Consider the following 22160-nt stretch of genomic DNA (forward strand, 5'->3'; position numbering starts at 1 on the left):
GCAGCAAAACATTAATTATTCATTACTGTACGGCTCCATACAACAACGGAAGCATTTTTAGCTTACTGCACTCTAACAGCAGGATAGCGTTGTTTATCAGCGTCGCTGAAACTTTGAATGATTATTTAGAAAATGAGATCAAATAAAATCTCAGTTTTTCTGTGGTCAAGTTTTGGTTTTGGAAACTCGAGCTAATCATTCAGAGTGAAAAAAGTTGGTGGTTACAGGAAACAGAGGACAGCGCTGCCGTTTGTAGGCTTTGATGTCCTTTAGCTGTCTGAAAAACACAACAAGAAAACCTGTGTTTACCTCAGGTTACTGCTAATATAACACGAACACCTTTGTAGTCGTTGCATTTTATATGCTGTTTATTTTTCTAGATTTTCTGCTTTTATATAGGAGTATGCTCGGAGTACAACCCGTTGGCTCCAAGTTGAGTCGGGTCCACAACTGCAAAGAGATGCATTTTAAACACGTTCATCAGAGCAGCCACTTGTAAGGTTGGGGAAAAGTCACTCGGATGAGTGACGAAACGTTTCTCCCACAAAACGCTACGTCCACATGAACAGAATCAACCTTTGGAGACTTACTTACCTGGATGATTGAGCAAGCATCAAGACGTTATTTGCAAACCTTCGTCAATCTGTCTAAAAATGATTGCAGTCTGTCCAGTTCAGACCATGATTATGGTCATGAGTCTAAAGTGGTCATGTGTAACACCCTCAACAAGTTGGTCGCCGAGTTACAGGGTCTCCGTCCAGTTCCTACGCCTACGTGAGCCATAAATCTGAAGGAAGTCAGAACCCAAATATTACAACCAGAACTTAACGTATCACTTGTGGTTTAATGTCCACACATCAGCAACTGTTGCTTCCATACTAATACTAATATATGCATAAAATGGAACTGAATTAATAACAGGCTATGTTTAAAATCAGCATTTAACCCTGGCCAAACTGGAAACATTATAGTCGTGTCCAAATTCATGGGCTGCATCTTCCTGAGGACCCGGCCTTCGCGGTCTACGTGGGCCGGAAATGGGCCGGAAGTAAACGGCTGGGGAAATTGGACGGTCTAGCCTTCTGATTAGCGTCATCGCTGTCTCTGTGGAGTTTAATAAACTCGGCCGTCTGCTCCTTGCTATCTAAAATATAACAGGACACTTGCGTAAATTCTCGACCGTCTCACACTTCTGTTTAATCAGTTTTCTATTTGGCGTTTAGTCAGCTGTGTAAAAACCAAGGAGGAACCCACCCGGGGGATTAATAATTTTATCTAATCTAATAACTTTAATCTCAGCCAAACTGATTTACTCACGAACAAACAAAACACTGAAAAAAGCCCAACAATAACATTTTTAGGTTGTCTAAGTGACTTACATATTACGTTTAACCCGAGTAGCGAAAGTCCGCGGTGATCTGAAAATGATGTGCCGGGAGTTGTGCCGTTCTCGGCCGCATCAGTGACCCTCGAGCTCCCGGCGAGCTATCGAGCTGGTGGGTAGCAGACGTCTCCGAAAACGTCGAAGCACTTTTGCAAATATGCGATATCTTGATAAACCGAGCAGATATTTGATGTTTACACAGCTACTTTCTCGCCTGAAAATATGTTAAAAGTTTCTTTGGTGACCCAGAAAGATTAGTAAGAGTAATTTTAAAACTTAGTAGCGGCCGCCATTGTTGGAAACTGGAGTTTGGCTGGGCCGCGCTATGAATTCTGGGATATGGTAGGCCACGAAGGACACACCCGACCCATCCTTCAAATTCGGGGAAAAGGAGGACGCATTTGTCAGCGGCATTCGGAGGAGTCTACGAATTTGAACAGCCTTCGGCGCGTCGCTGTGACGTAATCGGTCTACAAATGCGTCCTCAGGAGGAAGCAGCCCATGAATTTGGACACAACCTATACTATACATTTTATAAGCCACTGAAAGGACTGCGCATGCAGCAAGGTGTGTCCAGGGTCTGCTCAGCAAACACAATACGTGGACGCTGTCTGTCTCCTTTGCTAGACCACAATCATATTTCCCTTTTAAATATATTTATAATTACTAATGATTTGCCAGTTGCATCAACATCGGTTTGTTTGATGTGTCGTCTGAAATGTGCATGTGTGTCAAAGCTCTGCCGTCATTATTACTGAGAGCGTTTAGTAACACGAAGACCAAATCATACATTTTTCATGAATCACTGTTAAATATAGGAAGCAATATGTGAGCTTGGTCTTACCAGCAAAAGCCAAACAACTTGACATCACAGGAATAAGAAGCTGGATTTGTAGTCCTCATTTGAGAAGCTGGAATCCATATTCTCGCTTTGTGGTTTTTCATTTCAGCTGCTTTTGTTAGTGAGTTGTGTAAATTGAAAAAGAAAGTAATGCCAATGTTTGCTTATGTCATTCTCTCCAAGAACATCAACCCTTTGTTTGCAGAAAGGAATAGCATCTTAGGTAATTAGTGAGGCTAACCTTTGACCTCAAGAGTTGTCCCCCAACACTACAATCCCCCATTAATGTCGACTCTTCGTGAATCTCTGCCAAACAAAAGACCAAACAGCAGTTGATCCCTGGGAAGCAGCACAGTGCTAATTTGCTATTATGCCTGATCTTCCACTCATTTGTTTGGCTGACTGACTACACAGTGTGTGTTATGGTCTGCTGGCTCTGTCTGCAGAGTCCTCCCGCCGTTACGTGAATGATGGAAATAATTTTCATCAGATAAAAATCAGGCCAAGCATCATGCCTCATATTTTTTCCCTGCTGCCTTTTTGTGAGAGCCGTGTTGTTTGTAGTCTGGCCAGGTTTTACAATAAGCTTCATTTCACTCCATTTCTGTTGAAGGAACCTGCTTCAGGTCTTAAGTGAAATCACTCGACCTGATCTCCACCTTCACTGTCGTCTCCAACACGAGCCTCGCACATGACTGGTTCGCGAGAGATGGTAGGAGGTTTCTGCGACCCTCTCTTGTGTACGTGTCTCCCTGCAGCCAGATAATTAGCTGCCGACTGTCAGATAATTATCCAGGCTGCATCTAATTTTGGTCACAACCTCGGACGATAATGGTCAAATGAAATCAATGGCGTACAGAAATGCGTGGGATTGGCTAAGCAGCATGTGCTCAATTGGCTCATTCCAAACGGTCTGTCCCCATTAATGAGGTGGCCGCATTGTGTTAATGACTACAGCCGCATCTTCTGGGTGGTCACATGCTTATAACTCATTAATGAAAACGTGAACTATAAATTAATGTTACTGCGAGTTGCTTTTAGTGGATATCTCCCCGTTTCGGCGAGGTAGCAGCACTGCCTGGGTATTATGATACACTTCAAACTGTGCCAACTACTGATAGTAGCTGAGGTGTTGAGCGAGACAAAATGGATAATAATGAGAAACGCGGGGTAGATTCTTTCGACTTGCATCATTTTTTTTCCCAACCAAACAAGCTTATGTACAGGTGTTCTGGAAATATTGCACAATAGCATCCAGAGTTGAGCATTTTGTCAAGAAAATGATCTTCACCAAGACATTTGGGGTACTTGGGAGTGCCATTAAGTTGAGTAGCAAACATAATAGGCAGGTGTGACGGAGGAAATGCCCCCACCTTTAAACCCCCACCGATGCCTCCCAATGCCAGCCGGGGATTTGGGTTAAGGCGGAGATATAAAGACGCTGAGTAGAAACGGAGGATTGGAGGTGTATATCTTCATGATGCACCTCTGTGTGATGACAGCCATACTGTATGTGACAGTAAATCCTTGGTACTTATGCATCATTTCCTATTTCCTGCTCACCGACGGCGGAGGGGAAGCATCGGCAGTAATACAACAATTTCTGCCGGGGCATCAGTCTCTCTCTGAGAGCTAAAACACTGGTACTGTAGAATTCAATGGTTAATGTGCAGTCTGCAAAGCTACTAAAAGCTTCCAGCAAGGAGATTTTGGATGCACTTAAGAATAATTACAGTTTATTGCAAGTTAAATCTTATTTTTTTGAAGTTTTGACAGCTCATTCCTTCGGTCAGCCACGCATCCCCGGCCATAACGCCGATGCTGAAACCATCGAGCACTCGCAAAGTAGGAAATACAGTAGAGCTGTGTTGGTTCGGATGTCAGATTGGTTTAATGTCCGACAATATTTTCACAGACCGGCCTTTAAGGTGTCGCAGATAAATACAACAAAATAAAACGATACGACCGAGACAAAAACGGTGGGATTTTGTAGATATAATAATAAACACAAATTCACTGTGTAATTGTGTAACTTTATTAGCAGAGTCCTAGTGAAATGCGGCAACAACATTTAAAGTAACATCCTCCTCTCTGCCTCTTAATGCTCTCTGGTCGCTACGGTAATGTGTAAGTATTCCTTTCAAAATAAGACACAAGTACAATGCGGGAAAAGACCAAGGGAAACCGAGTTGACGTTAAAAACCCTGAAAACCATAAATTTCACACCCGTGCCTCAACTCTCGCAGCCTGGTACCAAACGACTCACGGACTGGTCCGTGGCCCGGGGGTTGAGGCTGCTTATTTATGGCACTGCAATACCAAAAACCAGACAGTTCAGCTTCATGAGGAGTTCTCGCAGGATAAATAAAAACTAAAATGAGTGAAAAAGAGAGAAAAATTGTGTCTTTTCTGATTTATTTTTGATAAAACAATAAAAATGTCTTTATTTTTTCCTTTTTCTCGTCTTTTCCCCTGCCGTATACTATTCCGCGTTAGTACCGAGCGTGACACTGAGCCGCTTCACGACATTTTTAATTTCTCATATCAAACGAGCAGCAGCAACAAATTTTTAGCCGCCGCCACCTGACAGCAGTTACCTTCGACCGCGGCAGCCAGCTGCTTCTGATATACATGTATGTTTAATTTAACCACGCTGCTGACATCTGTTGTAGTTATAATTTGGAAATGGGTGCCATCAAAGAAGTATGTCCTGTCATAAATCCTTAACTGACCTGTCAGCATGCATTATGAATGATCAGATAAAATAAACTTTGTTCTTTTTGCCTGTTCGTTCCTTTCACTCCTGTTCGTTTAGGGCGGGCGCCAACGTTGTTAAAGCTGCTTTAATAGGAAGTTTTACTCGCCTCCTGTTTTCGCCCGCTGTACATATTGCAGCGATGTAGGTGTTTTCATGCACGTGCATGGGAACGCACTTGTGGCCTCACCTTCGTAACTTGGCTGAGCTCGAGTTTCTTGTTTCGCAGCACTTTGCATTAGCTCGGAGAGCACAACATTAAGAAATAATGAAGTAAAGAACAACAACGAGACCCAAGTTTTAATAAATCGGAAGCCTCCCGCGAGATGCAGGAGCTACCGACGTTTGCATCACGTTGTGTGTATCGTGGCAGCTGGCTCAGGGTGAGACAGCTTAATGAGAGATTAGACGACGCGTTTGGCTAAAGTGGACGGCGCTGGCGTCTCATCCAGATTCCCGGCGTCCCGGCGGCGGTCCGAAGGGGCTCGTTTGGCGGACGCGTTCCTTTTTCGAGTTATTCAGAGACTTTACCGTTTCGCGGCGTGTCTCTCTGTGCACTTTGTTCCTCCGTAGGTTTTTCCAGGGAACTTTGTGTGACATTAGTATTCCAGCGGCATCGCAGGGGTCATGCGATCTCCTCCCAGCAGTGCTTCCACGCTCCCCCCCTTTTCCCTTTCTCTCCCCTTCCCTCCCCCCTTTCTCCATTTTGTAGGCTGCAGCACTGCTTTAACTAGAAGCACGGGGAACAAATAAAAATAGATGGGCAAAGTTGTGAGATGTGAGCCCTGGGGGACGGACTGTACGGATATACATTTTCTGTGCGCATTTGGAGCGGCCCTTCTCGTCAAAGAATATTATCCCCCCCCCCCCCCCCTCCAACCAACCCCACCTCCTTCAACCGCCCCCCACGTCCCCACCCCAGCTCACTCCTCCCATCTTTGGATCACGGCAGTAATTCAATTGGGGATAGACGAGCAGGATTTCCTTGATGCTTTTTCCCCCCTTTCCCTATAAACGGGTTGTCTGCCTGTCAGCATTGATAATGCTAGCTGATGCACACTGCGGCTAACTCTTCCCAACCTGCCCTGCCATTCCCCATACTGCTTTGGTATTGAGGAGCTTCTCCATGATTTACTTTATGCTTGTCTGCCCATCTGGCTTTTTTTTCTCATTCGCTGTCCCTCCCGAGGACAAGCCCGCCTGGCTCTCATTCTCTCTCGTTGATCTGTTTTTCTGTTTGACAATCTAAGCATTGTCCATCTGATACGTCTCCGGCTATCTTTCCATCTGTGGAGATGGGAATGAAATGTGATCTGACAGGAGGCTGGATTTACTGTATGCTACCTTACAGTCACCCCTGATCTCAGCTCTCTGTTTGAGTATCTAAGCTGATCTGTTTTTACGGCACATCTGATCAGCGATGCCGGTCAGAAATAAGCCGATCCGCAGCAGCAGGTAGCCCGTAGCTGTTCACATCATCAGTCGGCTAACAAGGCCCCATATAAGTAACTAATGTACAAGCTGACAGGTGTGATCGACCAAAAACCTCAAAACAGAGTGTGGTCGCTTTCCTCTGAGAGCTTCGTCTTTGAGATTTTATTCTGACAGTTTCTTGACAGCGTTGACTTCAGGAATCTATCTGCTGCTCAGACACGCTGTTATCATTTTGCGAAATGTTCGGCATCACGTTAATGCGTGTCAGGAGAAAGTGACAAGGTGTAGCAAAGATCATAGCTGCTCTCGGATAAGCTTCCCTTTGATTTTTCTCACACTGCACACCCGTTCTCGGACCTCACCCATCTTCAAAAATCGTATATACGCGTGGCGTTACAGATCTGCTGAATGTTCTCAGTTTACACCTTTTCCTCGGCACTTTGGCTTTGGCTGTAGGGATGCAGCGCCATCATTCCATACAGCGATAACCACGCGCAGCTGCTAATGTCCCATCCTCGTTCGGCTTCGTACTCAAACCTCGACATCTGCAGACTGAGAGTGTCTTTTTTCAAAGATTACTTAAAAACTGTCCTTGCCTTCTTACGGTGGATGTCTGCAGGATCACAGAGACAGACTGGTGATAACAAAGAGCAAATCAAGCAGAATTTCAAAGCCCAAAGACAAACGCAGTCCAGGCTGACCGCGTCTCACCAACCAGCTTCTCGCTTTATCGCTCACGTCGGAGAAAGCTTTCACAACGCCGTCTCCACAGTTGCTCGCATCTGTATCGCGAGGCGGTGCATCGCCGTGTGTGTGTGGGATTTATTTTCAGTGTTTGCATGTTTGATATTTGACAGAAGAAAACCTGTAAAGTTTATTCTACATGATCCAAAACTCTGGCGGTCTAACCCTGACATTAAGGATTTATAATTCTTTTTAAAGACGACAACAAAAGAAAAAAAAAAAAATGCTGGAAAGGAAAACCAAAGTACATTTGTACCGATGATAACGCGACGCTCCCGCAATGCGTCTCTTTACTTAATATGACATTATTCTTCTAACAATGCATTAACGGGTCTTTAATGCACTAAAGGTTAGGCACATTTAGATGCTTTTTCCATTGACAATGTTGAAATAAATGCCCTAAATCAAGCCTAATGTGCCAGTCAGCGAGTAGCCTTTCATGAGGCGGTGGTTGACTAATAATATCAAAGAAAATCTAAATCTAGCCGTAATTGTCAAAGATGTTGATGTTCTGTGTGAGTCACACAGCGGAGCAATGAAGAACTAGATGGAGTGAGCGAGAGTAATAGGCTGCATCAGAGTGGTGAGGAAGCTAATGCCTCTTGAGACTGTTTGTAAGTGAGCGAGGCCTTTGGATGGCGAGCTGACTTCAGTATGTGCATTACTCAGCCACATAAATCTGGGAGCCCCCGCCTCGGCTGCCTGCTTTGGTTTGGCTTTAATTACCTGAGCTATCCTGCACTCACCACCAGCACTTCCCTAATGGGGCTGCCTCACTCGGGCATCACTCACGCTCAGTCCGGCCAGCTGGCAGGATGGCCTGGGGGGGGGAGCCTGGCCCTCTTATTATAACTCCAAGTCTGTGCCCTAACGCACCTGTAGTCTCAGTGTGTGCGCTCGCTGGCATGTGTGGCTGTGCAACTTCCTCAGCTGTCACATAAACAAACTTTTGCAGCAGGCAGAACAGAACACTAAGCTTTCTCATGAAAGCGTTCCTAAAATATTAACCGCTATTTGCAATCATGCTGACCGGGATTGTCCAGTAATTTGGCCTTCTGTTACGGTATTAAGTGCCGGGTTGCTCGCGTGTCCTTGGGGCATTAGCTGTCAGTCAGTGACATGTCACAGCAGCTTCGCCACTTGTCAAGAACGTGTGCTTTCATTCTTCTTGTGTACAGCTGCCTAACAATGTGCCAAGAGCTTTCAGCGCCGACTTAAAATGCATCAGGCCTTTTTTGTTCCCCAGCGTGAAAAGACACGGAAGGCTCGGTATGAGCTCCTCGCGTCCCGGCCGCCGTCGAATGACTCACAGTGACCTTGGAGATTATTGCTATACTAGACAGAAAAAATGCTATATGTTTGTCAAGAGCTGTCTGTCATCAATGAGCTTTTGTGTTGGCTATCGATCGGCTCCTGGCCAGGACACCGGGGTTGATGGATGCACAACAAACAGACTCTGCATTGCCAGCAAGCCGCCCAGCGAGCACGATGGGATGTCAAGTCTGGGAGGCTGCCGCTCGCCCCTCGCGCCTGCGCTCCCTCACTCGCATGCGAATGTACCCAAGTGTCGGCCCCGCCCTCGGCCCGATAAGGAAATGAGCTGCGTCCCTAAATGGCGATTCATTAGTAAACAAGAAGTGGATTACTGTAGTTTAGCCCTGTGTCGATGACGGGCCCTGATTGCTTTGTAAAATGTAGCGAGCTGTGAGCGTGAGCTGCGCCGCTGTATCTGCAGCACGCACATATAAAGATAACTACACAATTCCCCTATCAGTTGACCTGGTTTCCCTTCAGTTAGCAAGCTCCAGCCTCCAGGGTGCAATTGAGAGCGCCTTGGTCTGATACTGGATACAACACAAATGCCAAGTGCAATACAACAATCATCATCCCATGTGAATTTGGAGATTTTTCAGGAAGTGAGCTACCACTGCTACATTATTCAGCCTCTGTCTCTCACACAAGAGAGAATGGCATTAAAGTTAATTTCAGCATGGCTCCAGCTGGTGCTGTTGCATCCACAAAGAAGCCGCACTGTTATGTATCTTTATTGCAAGAGGCGAAAGCAGCAAAAGGCGTCCTGTTGGAAAATCTGCAAATCTGCAAATCACTGTCGTGAAGCGTTTGTTTTCTCTCGACTGGGTTTAACCCTGCCTCCCCGCAATGCACGGATACGCCATGAGGTCAGACTTATCGATCCGCTTTGATATTTTATAGACCCCAGTCAGCTTCCACCAGTATAGGCTGCAGTATTTCCCCCAGTGACGCGATCCAGCTGTGGCCACCAGAGGCCTTTAATAAACAGACGCCGTCGGCCGCCGTCCAAGGACGCCAAAAATCGCGACGCGCGCACGAAACGAGACGTCGCTACCAAAATGCAGCAATTGACCTCCACAGTTAAACATCCTACAAAATAGAAAACGTCGCAAAATCCGAGCTGTAAATTGGTTTTAACGCCCGTAACCATCTTTCTTTGTAGTTTTACTGTCACATTATCCTGAACATCTGGGCCAAGAGTGTGTGCTACTAAAGGCGGTGTAATTCAACAGCGCTGGCAAGAAAAAAAAGAAGCCATACTGTGCTTTTCACAGGTGCTGGACCGGATCCAAATTGATAATTTTTCAGACTCAATAACACTTAGAAGGATACAGGAAAACAACAGCACCGGACATGCAGGGGAGGTCTGGCAGATTACAGGAGATTTGTCAGCCCCTGGGAGTTCTCACTCAGCTGATGTTGACAAAGTAGAGCTGATGTGGGTTGGTGAAAGGGGGGGAAAAAAAGCTGCAGAAGAAGAAGAAACCCTTTTGAAACAGAAACCGTTCACGCACACGGGCTCGCGTGTGATACATGTTGAAGTTTCTTTGTCTTTTCCGTTTCAACAGCCTCTCCCCACTTCAGCACCGAGGGTAGAGCGTGAGTGAATAATTCATCAAATCCGAAAATCTATGAAATAAAATCATTTGTTGCCCTATAGTGTGCTTGACAGAGAGATTGTTTATAAGGGTGGTAAAGCAGGACTTGAGCATTGGTAACGATCAATAGCCTGATGGAATCCCGAGGCCCTCGCTTGTTGCCAACGCACATCCAGACTGAGACATCAAAACAGCTTTGGGTTTCTCTCCTCTCGCTTGTGTCTCCAGAACATTTCAAGCCAGCTGGGCAGTTCAGATATTTTTCCATTGGTTGTTTTGGAGTTGCATTATTTAGCTCTGCATTTAGACCCCACCCCCCCTCCCCCATCACACACGCACTCCACATCTCGAGGTTGTCATTAGCGGCTGTATGTTACAATGATGCTGAGAACAATTAAGATAAAAACGCTGTGACAAATCATAATGGTGATAATGATAATGATAAGATGAAATGGAAATGACTCTGGCAAATAGGGTTTCTGTTTTTAGGATGATTCCACAACAGCAACGACACACTTGTCTTACACCAATAACAATGATAATTATTACGACGATAAGTCCAAAATTACCCCTCCCCACATCATCAGCCTTTGCCTTCGTCTTCCCTGCGTTTCATTAGAAAGAGGAGAGGTCGTAACACCACTTCCAATTATTTCCCCAACTATCCCGAAACCCCCACGACTCACCCGGCCCACGCAGCTTGGACCAAAGGATGGTGCCCATTGCCAGTGACCTATTAATCTCTCCACTGTAAGTGAACAGGCCTTTGCACTAATGAGGAATGATTAAAGACAGCAATGAGCCATTTTTGGAAGAGCTTCCAAAAAAAAAAAGGATGCAAAGAAGAAAAAGAGATCATTTGCCATGATAAACAAGGAAAGGACCTTTCCAAAACACTGGCATGACGATGCAAACACATCTTTTTAATTTTAATCTCTTACAGTAGCATCGGAGAGTGTTCGTCTCTTTTTATAGAATTTTCGCCTCTTTGCAGGATCCGAATAGAAAAAGCTTTCAGCAGAAAGCCTTTAATGCTAAAATATATCAGGGTTAATTTCTAATCTGTATCCACTAGTTTCTGAGGATTTGCCTATAAACCCAATCTGAATCCTGGTAGCTGGTGGCCTGCTTGATGTTGAGGTTAAAACGCAGTTTAGGCTTGCGATTCCTTTGTTCTTCTGCAGGCTTAGACTCCTACAAACTTGTCTGTGTTCATAAAAATTACATATTTAGAAGTTTTTTTTTCAATGGCTTAGATGTAACTCTGCACCTTTGCATCCTTAAGTATGCACGGATCTATGAATAATTAGTTGCTGCTTTTATCTCCACCTACCCCTCTGCCTCACATCTGCAGCTCCAACATACCTGCTCACTTTGATTCGGCTCAAACGCTGCAAAAGTACTCAGCAGTACACAATGGCGAGTTGTAATACTGAAGTAATTTTGCAACACGCGGACTGATTAACCCCAAAAACAGTTTTGTCAGTGAACAGTGAGTGAGTTACCTTAAGGTGGAATTGAAGGTAACTTAATAAAGGTTTACATTTTGAATCAGTTGAATATACTATGCTAATGTTAATGTTACGTCATGTTCCCCGTCTCTAAAAAGGTCCATGATGGTATGTATGAATCCATGTTTTTGAGTGTTGTTGAGGCCAGATACTGGGTTGCATATAATAGTTAATTTAAATTTAAATTTGTTAATTTTTTAATATTTCATATGAAGGAAAAGACAGATTACCTGATTAAAATCGACTCTCAGATTTAACTCGTCACTCTTTGCGGATGTCCCAGTTCTCAAGCTGGGAGCCGCAGCTATAAAATATTACACGCCGTAGCGTTCGGCTTTCCTGTCATTAGATGGCAAGCCGTGAAAAAAATCCCAACCAAAGCACATTAGGTCTGCTGAGTTCTCCACATACTTCCTGCCATGTAATGTACATAATGCAATCAAAGAGCAGCCATGTTTTTTTTGAGGTCAAAGATGACTGCCGCTGTGTGTTGTCTGCATTGCGCTTTGATCTTTATGAGCTCCCTCCCACCTCCTTTTTTTTATTTCATTTCAGCTGAGAAACGTACATTATTTTCACTTTAAATTCAACAACCGACCCATTAAAAGCAGGTCTGTGTTATGAGAAAGGAAGGACCACTAAGAATCGCCCGTGGGCAGTAATGCAGCAGTTTTTTTTTACTGTATGTAAGTGTGTATACATTCTGTAGATAGAAATTGGGCCTAATCAGCCCTGCGGCTCTCCAACAGAGAAAAAAAAAGGAAGAGGAATCCACTTAGCAACGTGGCTAATTTGCATAGCTTTGAAGAAAACGGGGTCTGTGTTTAGTCAGCTTAGATGGCAAAGGAACGTCAGAGTCTGACACTCAGCGGGAGACAAAGCAGCTGACTGGTTTCTCTGACGTTCAGGCTGGCTGGATGACTAGCTGGCTGCATTGGTATTGCTTTGATGTACAAGGCACCTCATCAAACTGTGTTTATGAAGGTGCAGATACTTTGGTGGTTGAACCTGCTGAAGCAGTAGCTGTCAGATTTTGTGAATTTAAAAAGTGCTTCCTAAAAATTCAATTTGCTTCTTACTGCATATCTGTCAGGGTGGAAAAATATCTGAAATAGCTTTTAGACCGTTAAATATAAGGTGGTAAAAACGTAATCTAGGTCAACAGGGCAACAATTCAGCTTTTTTTTAAGCCTTATTATTATTTATGTGTTTCATTTTGGTGTAATTACTTGTATTAGAAAATTACAGATTGGTTTTATTTTCTTTATTTAAAATGTGCGAAAACTATCCTGTCACAGGGGAAAAAACATCTGTTCCCTTTAAAGTTGGTATTTCCTACTGTCTGTGAGCTAATTGAATGCTTCAGCTGATACATCTACACACAGCATTCATTAGCTGTCTGTCCTCACCTCCAGCTGTCACAGCCTGCTTCTGCTCAAGGTCTCTTTCTGTTAAAACGGGGTTCTTCCTTCCCACTGTCGCCGAATGTTTGCTCATGGAGGACTGTCTGATTGTTGGTGGGTTTCTCTGCATTATTGTAGTGTCTTTACCTTATAGTATAAAGAGCCCTGACGTGACTGTTGTGACTTGGCGACGTATAAAATAGCTGAACTTAATTTAAGTCAGTCCATCACAGCCGCTCACGTGATTTCATACCAGTTAGAAAGTTACACTAGCAGTAAACTACAAAAGACTTGAAGGACATCCCAGAAGAAGACTCCAACTCTGATTGGTTATGCACAATAATATTGCAATATCATATTGCTTTCTTGCTTGGAAGCTTGTGGGCAGATTTGGATCACAGTTTAAAAGTAATATTAAGGAACTGTTTAAAGTAAATTAAATAAATGGCAAGACCAGCTCTGGTTTCACAGTAGATAACAGGGCTGTACCAGGAATACCAAGTGGAAATTCCAGTCACTGAACTGGTCCTCGACAAATAAAGCTGCAACTTCCAGGGTGAAAAACTGAAGAATAAAGCCAAATAAAAGTCCCAAAGACTGCAGTTCCTGCGGTGGCGCGCTGAGGGTGAAGTCCTTATCAACTCCTATGTTAAAACAACCGACCCAACAGCAATAAAACCATGTTTGCACCCTGGTACAACAAACAGTTTTGCCAGAGTGGCTGTTTGGCCAGCCGGTCGTCTTTCTAGCTTAACAGTTAATGTAAACACACCAAATAGTTCTCCCGTCAAACCCAAGAAAAAAAGCAAAAAGTGTTTGGTCTTAAAAACTCTGTGGATTTTGTTATTGGTTTGGAAGCAGCTCAGTTTCAAAGTGTCTTATAAAGAAGTTGTATATCATATGCAACAATGAATATGAAATCGGTCATCAGACCGATATCCCGTGAACAACACTGACACGGCCACTTTGATATCTCATAAAAGACCAATATATCAGCCAATCATAACACATCTGACACCCCCTGTCTTTCTCTCTCTCCTGACCTCCTGCCTTCAGTCTCTGCATCTCTTACAGCACAGCAGGCTTTGATTTAAGACCTCTGCAGCAGTTTATGGTGTATATATCCTAAATGGACATTTTAATAGGCTTTTACTTTTTTTCATTGTATTGTGCAATGTAAGCAGTAATCATAAATTATAATAATCATAATTTGTTGCTGCCGGCTGAAAGCCTTGCACAGTATCTCTGAAATGTCAAGTTTTTCACAATGAAAACAGCTTCGTCCAGAGGCTGACCAGCACGGCACGTGCGAGGATTGGAGAGGATTTTAATAAGTGGTGGTTTTTAGTTAATCTCGGCCCGTATGGAATCGAACGTACCTTAAAGTAAGAACATCAAATTAAAACAATGTTCTGTAAGGCTGAATGCGATTATTCTGCTAGAGTTTCTAAAAAATACCACTTGTGTCCAAATGATTTGAAGGGAATTTGTATACAGTGATCCACAAACGCATAATGCAGCCCTAAAGACAGAGAAAGGGGGCGGGGTTTAATATTTTACCAACTGTAAACATCACAAAGCTGTTTGTGAGTCTGCGTGACGCTATCAAACATTCGGCTCCTCACGTTGTAATGAAGGAGTGGGAAACTGGACCTCGAGGAGTTAATATCGTCCAAAAAACCAAAAACGAGCACATCTGCATTTTTAGCTCGCTCCCATTTTTCTTCTGCCTGTGTATTTTTTATTCATATTCCCCGTCTTTGCTCTGGAAACTGCCATCAGGCTCAGAGGCAATTTACGGTACCTCTGAACACGTCCTTAACGGTACCATCATGCGTTCATCAGTGCCACCGTGAACACAATTTTATTACTCAATTTGATGCCACACAGGGTTCATTCCCCGCATTTTTTATGCATTGTGGGCTGAGCTCAAGCAGAAAATAATCTGGACAGAGAGGGCTGTGTATTACGGTTCAAACGGGATAAAGCACTGACAAATTCCGGACCGGAGGACTAGTGAGCGGGGAGGACAGGGGAGAAAGAGAGATTAAGAGCTACACCATTGTTTACCTCCTCCTCTAAGGTGCAGGATACTCTGTCGTTTATAAATGTTGGTAGCTGTTATTGGTTACCTTGCAGGCTTTAGGGGAAAGAGGAAAGGAAAATGAAAAAAAAACTTAGGGAAAGACCCAGGAGGGGGTTCGATACAACTTTAATAATGCGTAGCAGGAGCTAAATGAGCCATTCTGCGGTACTTTAAGACGTCTTCCCTCCACCCACCCCCACCCACCCTCCGCCTCACCCCCCTCACGGTCTCAGGGCCTGAATTATTAAAAGTGTTGTTTTCCCTTATTGCATTGCAGCAATGTGCCTCTTTGCTAGAAATGAGCTGCACATTGTGGAGTTTGAATGCTTAAAGCGACCCACCTCCAACGGCAAAGCCAGGAGAGGAGCACGCAAGGCCCCCCACCCCCAACACACATACACACCACACACACACATCTGAATGACCACAACGTTACGCTCAGATGGCTCTCTTACGCTTCTCTTATATAATGCACGTTGTGAACTAACTAGTTTGTTTTGCTAAACTGTGCAGGGCTGCAACTAATGATTATCTCCATTATTGCCTAATGGACATTACACTATAAAGTGTTGGAGAATGGTGAAAATGCCCATCACAATTTTCTAAAGCCCAAGGTGATATCATTACAGTTAATTGCCTTTTTCCCAAACAACAGTCCCAAACCTACACATATTCTTTACACCGCCATAAAGGATGAAAAAGGAAGTCCTCCCAATTAAGAAAGATGGAACTAAGGGATGTCTTTTATAAATGCTTTAGTGCTGTCTAATAATCCCTTTAAATATTTCAGATCCAGCACTCTGCATTTTCATATTAGTCAGATTTTGTTTTCAAATAAATGTACCCATAAATGCTTTGTTTTTAGAAGAAGTCGGATTAATTATTATGAGTCACAGCTACTGTAGCCACGCTGGCCAAACTTTCCTCTCATCTCTTTCATTCGCTCGGCCTGTAATTGAGCGTTTAGCTTGATTTTGTTGAGACAAATACGTTCGTGTTGTGCTGCAGAATATTCTGGAACAATATTTTTAGAAACAGGCTGCGATGGACTAGAAATGTATTTTTTTTAATTTTCTTTAGGGCTCAAGTGCAGACTTGGTAAGATGGAGAAATTTTCAGAGCTGTCAATACATCATCTCTGATGCACTGATGGTGCATTTTCATGATTGCATATATGGGAGAAATATAATAAATATTTGAACTGAATCCACTTTTATCCAAGTGAACATTTGTGTTTTCATCTTTAGAAAAGTTTGAAAAGGATCAAGTTTAAGGTTGAATCTTGACATTTAGAATAATTTATAAGCAGATTCAATCCTGAAATACTGATAGCCGCGTAAGCCTTGAAATCTACGTGGAGCAAACTCTCCATATATTGAGCCAGACTCAACAAGGCATCACTTAATAAAACAATACTTTCTCCTTCCCTTTTTCTGCTCTTGCAGGTATTGTACATGCCCGGTGATTTGGGTATTAAATTTGATGCCTGCAGTTAAATCTCTCGCTGTGAAATGCAAGAAATAAAAACTCTGAGTTGTAGATAATGCAAAGTACAGTAAAGCACGTTGCACATGCTCCTACCCCCTCCCTCGGAGCCACACGCATACACTTGCACATCCCCGCCAACACATACTTTAATCACACAATTAATAATTAATCAGAGGTTGGGCTCAATGCTGTCAAGCCTGCAGATGAGAGAACACCCAACTGCTGAGACAAGCCCTTAAAAAAGGGGATTAATAACCAAAAAAAAGGAAAAAATGAACAGCTAGACAACATGTCGCTAGTTAGGCTCAGTTTTTCATAAAGTTGAAGGAAAATACAGATGGTCCACTGGCGCGGATAGGCAGCTTTGAATGCATTTTTTGTAAAGAAATAAATAACAAAAGCTCGCTGGCTGTAGAGTTCTGCAGAGTTTGTGAGGGGGAAAATTAAGTTGTCGCTTTTATGTGACATTTTCTACATGCAAATATGCAAAATTTGATTATGTGCTCTGTCTGCTGCGTATAAACACCATCAATAAAACTATAACAAACCGGTTCTAGAAGAATAGGTCAGGGATGACTATGTATTATTTGCGCACCGCATTCCAGCCGGTGCACTGATCGATTTCAATGCCTTGCATCACTCTGGAATTGATCATACACCCGTGATCATTGTGTTCAATTTATTTATTCCCACTGATGCAAGTATTTCCCAACACTTAGGAGCTTAAAAGTCATCGGCATCTGTGCCCTCTTTTTTTTTTTTTATCTCTGTCAGTCTCGCAGTGCTCTGTGTTTCCAGTGTTGCAGCAGCGAGCAGAGTGTTTACCCAGCTGTAATTACAACATGCACAATGACCTCATTCTGCTGTGTCAGTAGCGTAATGTATAGCCCTTGATGTTAAACTGCAAAGAAAAATGGTGTGCACTTATTTTCAATATGCTGACTACATTTCCAGCATTTTTTTTCGACATGGCCGTGAAGGCAGATCAGAATTTGATATAAGCACTGGTGCTCCTATTTATCTGACAAGGTCTCTCTGCCTTAATATGCATTCAATAATGTGAAATGATATTAGCTGTAGGAGCTCATTGACTGTGCACTCAGGGTCTCTCGGTGTCTCTCCGTCTCTGTCTGTAGCACGCTCTTTATCTGTTTCTCTTCCTCGTGCACACATACAGAGAAGAAATGGGGGGAAAAGAGAGGGGAGGCTTGAACCACGGATAGCAACAGCAGCAGAGCAATCACACCGAAGCAATGCCCCCCACGCCTGGCCCATTAATAACAGTAATACGCACACCGCGCCCAAGCCAGCACTGCCGAAAGCACCACTGACACTTTAATGGGCATTTTTTACTTTTGTTTTTAAATAATGCATGTGCTGCTTGTCAGCACTGCTTCACTCCACCCCTGGTGTGCCTTTGCAGCGTTCCATTGTGCAGAAATTACAATGGAGACCTGTGTTTTCTGTGCCGCCTGCTCCGTAAGCTGCATTCATCACGTTCACAGGGACATCAGAGTGCGGTACATCACACTCTCGGGGCCGTGTGTGTGGGCACGCATGCCACGCATGTGTGCGTTTTTTGTTTGTGAAGGCACCTCATTGGCACCGAGCTAATTAAGAGCGTCTTTGAGAGGGCGAACTGTGATGCTCGGTGGCACCGAACATGACTTATAAAGAAGGATGATGCTCTCCGTGATACAGTAAACCTGACAGTCCGCTAGCGGTTTGGTGTGTCTGCCAAACATGCAACTGTTGTTATGCAACTAAGAAAACCTCATATAGACTCCGAAGTATTCGGGATCCTCTGGGCTCACTTGCAGTTAACTTATTCAACAGTAAGAGATTCATCAGTAAGAGAAGGTTTAATTTTCATTCGTCCGGGGAGCGGTGCGGAGCGGCAATCGGTGATACATACCATAGCGTTTATGGCATAAGTTAATTTGCTTCGGCCATCCTTGGATGGGCAATAAAACGAGAACAATAAAACGAACACAAATCAGCAAAACACAACAAACTCAAAATTATACACATACATCATGGCACAAAAACACAAAGTTCAATACGGAAATATATATTTTTAAAAACGGCTGAGACGACGCACAACAACACGAGGGGCGGTTCACAGAGAAATAAGATGATGGTATTCAGCTCCTGCTCGTTCACGACTGCATGAAAAATGGTGTTAAAACAGTTTCGCTTTGAGTTTAAAGCTAATCGCACATTAAACGTCTCCATGTCCAAGTGTGGGTTGACACTGTTCAGAAAAGGAATGACATGAGTTTAGGCATCCAATAGATTAACCCTTTAAAGCCGGTCAGAGCGGGCACGCTCCATTTTGTCTAACTATTTTTAAATCCTGGTAGCTCTGCAACCACGTAAGCTAGCACAATAAAATTTTTTGCATATGAAACCAGAGGAGTTGTACTTACATCTTATGCCATCAGCTTGTCCTCGGTCACGGTTTCCTTCCACATATAACTTTGCAAAAACTGCATAAAAAGCACTTGCAGCAACAAAAACATAATATTCCAGAAACAGGCTTTGCCGATCTGATCAGCTGTTTGTAACTCTTCCTACGTCCATCAGCGCGAACTTTCACATGTCCGCCATGACCTGCCCAAAACCGGAAGTGACGTCATTTTGCGGAAGTTTTTTACCATCAGGGCCTCATGAGCTTATACTGGTGTTTTTAAAAGTTATCTTTGACTTTATGACTTTCTGTGTCGTTTCTGGGATGCTTAGGACTCATATTGCACTGCTGGAAATAGTTTATTTTGATGCATATGCTGCTTTTTTGCAAATTTGCAGTATAATATTTATTTTCGTTTTTCCTGCAGTGTATAAAAATTGGTGTATTTCAAAAATAAAACTATGAAGACACTCAAAATAAATTTCCTGTGGTGGGAAACTATTTTGTGCAACTTTTTTGTATTTACAGTTTTGAGGGATAAGCCTCTTAAATTTCTCTAACTAGAAATATATGTTAAAAAAACAAATGATTTTCAATTTTTTTTGTAGTTTATTGCACTTTTTTGCAATTTATGTAATTACTATGCACTTAATGCATACATATTATTAAAATTTGGGCTATAATGGTTGTATTGATGTATATCAACTTGAAATGCTCCCAAAAATGGCTCCACAGCATGTAAAAATATAATATAAGCTCTGGCGCACTTGGTTCTATGGTAGGGTTAAAGGGTTAATTAACATTTAAACCTGCAGTTTATTGCTGTTTATTAGTATTTATGCATTTTGTAATATCACCCAATCATATACTCAGGTGGGAAAGAAGCAGCTATAACATGCTAACAATGATTCAGACAAGAGCATCAGTGGATATCAGTGAGTACATAATAATGATATTCTGTATATACAATATTTATACTGTACTCCCAGGACAGGTAGGCATATCTAGCATGTATCTTTCTATATTGCCAGTAATGGATGCACTGCCATTCTATTATGCAATAATGCTCATTGAAATCCAGTTTCTGTGGAGCCAGAGCGGCGCTTTGGTGGACTGTTTGTGTTGTGTTTGTGTCCTGTTTGCTTTTTTTGTGCACCTGCTGTAAACTGAGAATATTGAGGGTTTGTATTGTAATCATACATAAGCCCCCCCACTTCTAAATTGGATCCGGAGCTGACCAAAGATGTATTTGCACGTGGTAAAACTTAATAGGAACAAGTAGGCACGGGGACCAACAAATGAATCGTTGTTTAACTTTGAGTCTCGAACGGTGCAGATTTGAATATCGGGTGCTGCAGAAGCTGCTCGTTTATTTTGGATCACGGACAGTAAAGGTGACGGACGTCCTCGGCGAGAGCTGCACAGGTTGCGTCGGAAGACTTGCGAGACAGGGCGTGACTTCGGGACTAGCACCCTCGAAAATCAATTTTTCAGCAGCCCCCTGATTTTTGAATTAAACACCAAAAACATGCAAATTTTATGCCAGCGTTGCACTTAGTAAGTTACAGTATGGCTGTGTCACTTTCTGGGAGTAATTTGCGCCGGCCTGCACACAGATTACCAAGGCCCATTATTAACCCGCTTGGGTAGCATCAGGGTAAAACGTTCATTTCTCATCAAACTGAAAGCTTCGGTGTTTTATTTGTGTGCGTTATTCTCCAGATCCCAAAAAACAGAACTGTAAATTTATCATACATTGAAACTTTGCCAAAATGATGCGCCTCCATGAAGTGCATTTATCACAGATCACTTATCGTGACATTTTAATAGTAGTCCCTGAAGTGCTACATCTCACGGGAGAACCGAGTCCAGACTATAATCGCGAAGGTTTAGGAGCAATAACTGTTTTATTTTGGGTTCATACTTTTGAGCTGATTCCATAACAGACACGGGGTAGTTAAGTGGTTATACAGGATATCCTTTAAATGTGATGATGGTCAGTTTATGGTTATGTTCTGATGTATTAAATGTTCCCCACTGTTTTCCTGTTGATACTAAACCTCATTTGGTTATTTATATTAAGCTGATAGATCAACTTGACCCAATTGTGTAACTTTATTGATCGTAGCCAAGCCACCTATCTGTATTCCTTACTGCACGTAAGGTCAATAAACCTCAAAATCAATATTTATAACAATCAATGTTGCATTCTCTATGATGCCTCTTCCTGTGCAATGATTTCCTGCGATTGAACTGCTTTATTTGTGTTTTTCGGAGGCGCCCCTCTGCCGCTTCTTGTCCGTTTCGGTGACGCCTGCTCGTGTTTCTGTGTGTCCCTGCAGGAAACACGTTGTGTAAGTCAGGAAGCATTGCTGTCTTCGGGAACGTGGTGTACAGCGGACTGCTGAACGATCACCTCTGGCATTTGGGAGTGCCCCTCTTTACAAGACTGGTAAGAGCAGCAGGCCCCTCTGTGCACACTTACCTTCATTTTTGTTGGAAGAATTTCACGCGCTTGTGTGGAATCTAACAGGTGTGGAATTCCCCGAAGCTTGTAATGTTGTTTTTGATGCCCGCTCTGTTGACATGTGTTAGTTAAGGTTAAGACCTGGATGTGAGTCCTCTGCTGTGGATGTAGGAGATGAGGAAAACCCACCACACACACACACACACACATACATTTCATATTAGACTTTTTAAAAAGCATAACAAAGATGTTTTCTCTGGCCTTAAAGTGCAGGTGAGCCCACCTATGGATTCAGTTCTTCCCCAGCTTGCTGGCTGGGTGTGTAGCTTAGTAGTGCTGAAAAAAGTCTGGTTAAATAATTCATGAAATTTAGTTTTACGGCAAGAATTTTATAAAAATTACAAGGTTTTAATTAAGAAGCGGAGCGGCTGAAGCTTGCATTAAGAATTCATGATAAATGTCTATCCCTAATTGTCAAAGGGAAAACGAATGTTTGTTTTACACTTAATCTCGCTGATGGTGCAACGTGAGCTTAGCAGATTCTTGTGAACGGCATAAACGATATTCCAAAAGATGGAAATCCAACGAAGCCCTTTTCCTTCTCGTTAATTACCCTCTTTCTAAGCAGGTCGCAAGTTTTCATCAATGTTTATTATTGATTAAATCTGTCGTTGTTGCTGTCATTTATGAGTCAGGAATTAGCGTTGATTGGTGCACAAGGGTTG

General features: G+C 43.1%; 1 protein-coding gene across 9 annotated transcripts in view; it reads left to right on the top strand.

Annotated features, from left to right (window-relative positions):
• The window catches only part of rbfox3b (RNA binding fox-1 homolog 3b), a 448440-nt gene that overhangs the window by 282070 nt on the left and 144210 nt on the right, over positions 1–22160 (top strand). For all 9 annotated transcript variants that reach the window (XM_035912565.2, XM_035912571.2, XM_035912566.2 and 6 more), the window contains one exon: positions 21311–21420. In XM_035912565.2, coding sequence (XP_035768458.1) covers positions 21311–21420 — 110 coding nt within the window. The remainder of the gene's footprint in view (positions 1–21310; positions 21421–22160) is intronic.

Source organism: Neolamprologus brichardi, chromosome 4, assembly GCF_056152115.1.
Source record: "Neolamprologus brichardi isolate AB-2024 chromosome 4, ASM5615211v1, whole genome shotgun sequence".
NCBI classification, from domain to species: Eukaryota; Metazoa; Chordata; class Actinopteri; order Cichliformes; family Cichlidae; genus Neolamprologus; species Neolamprologus brichardi.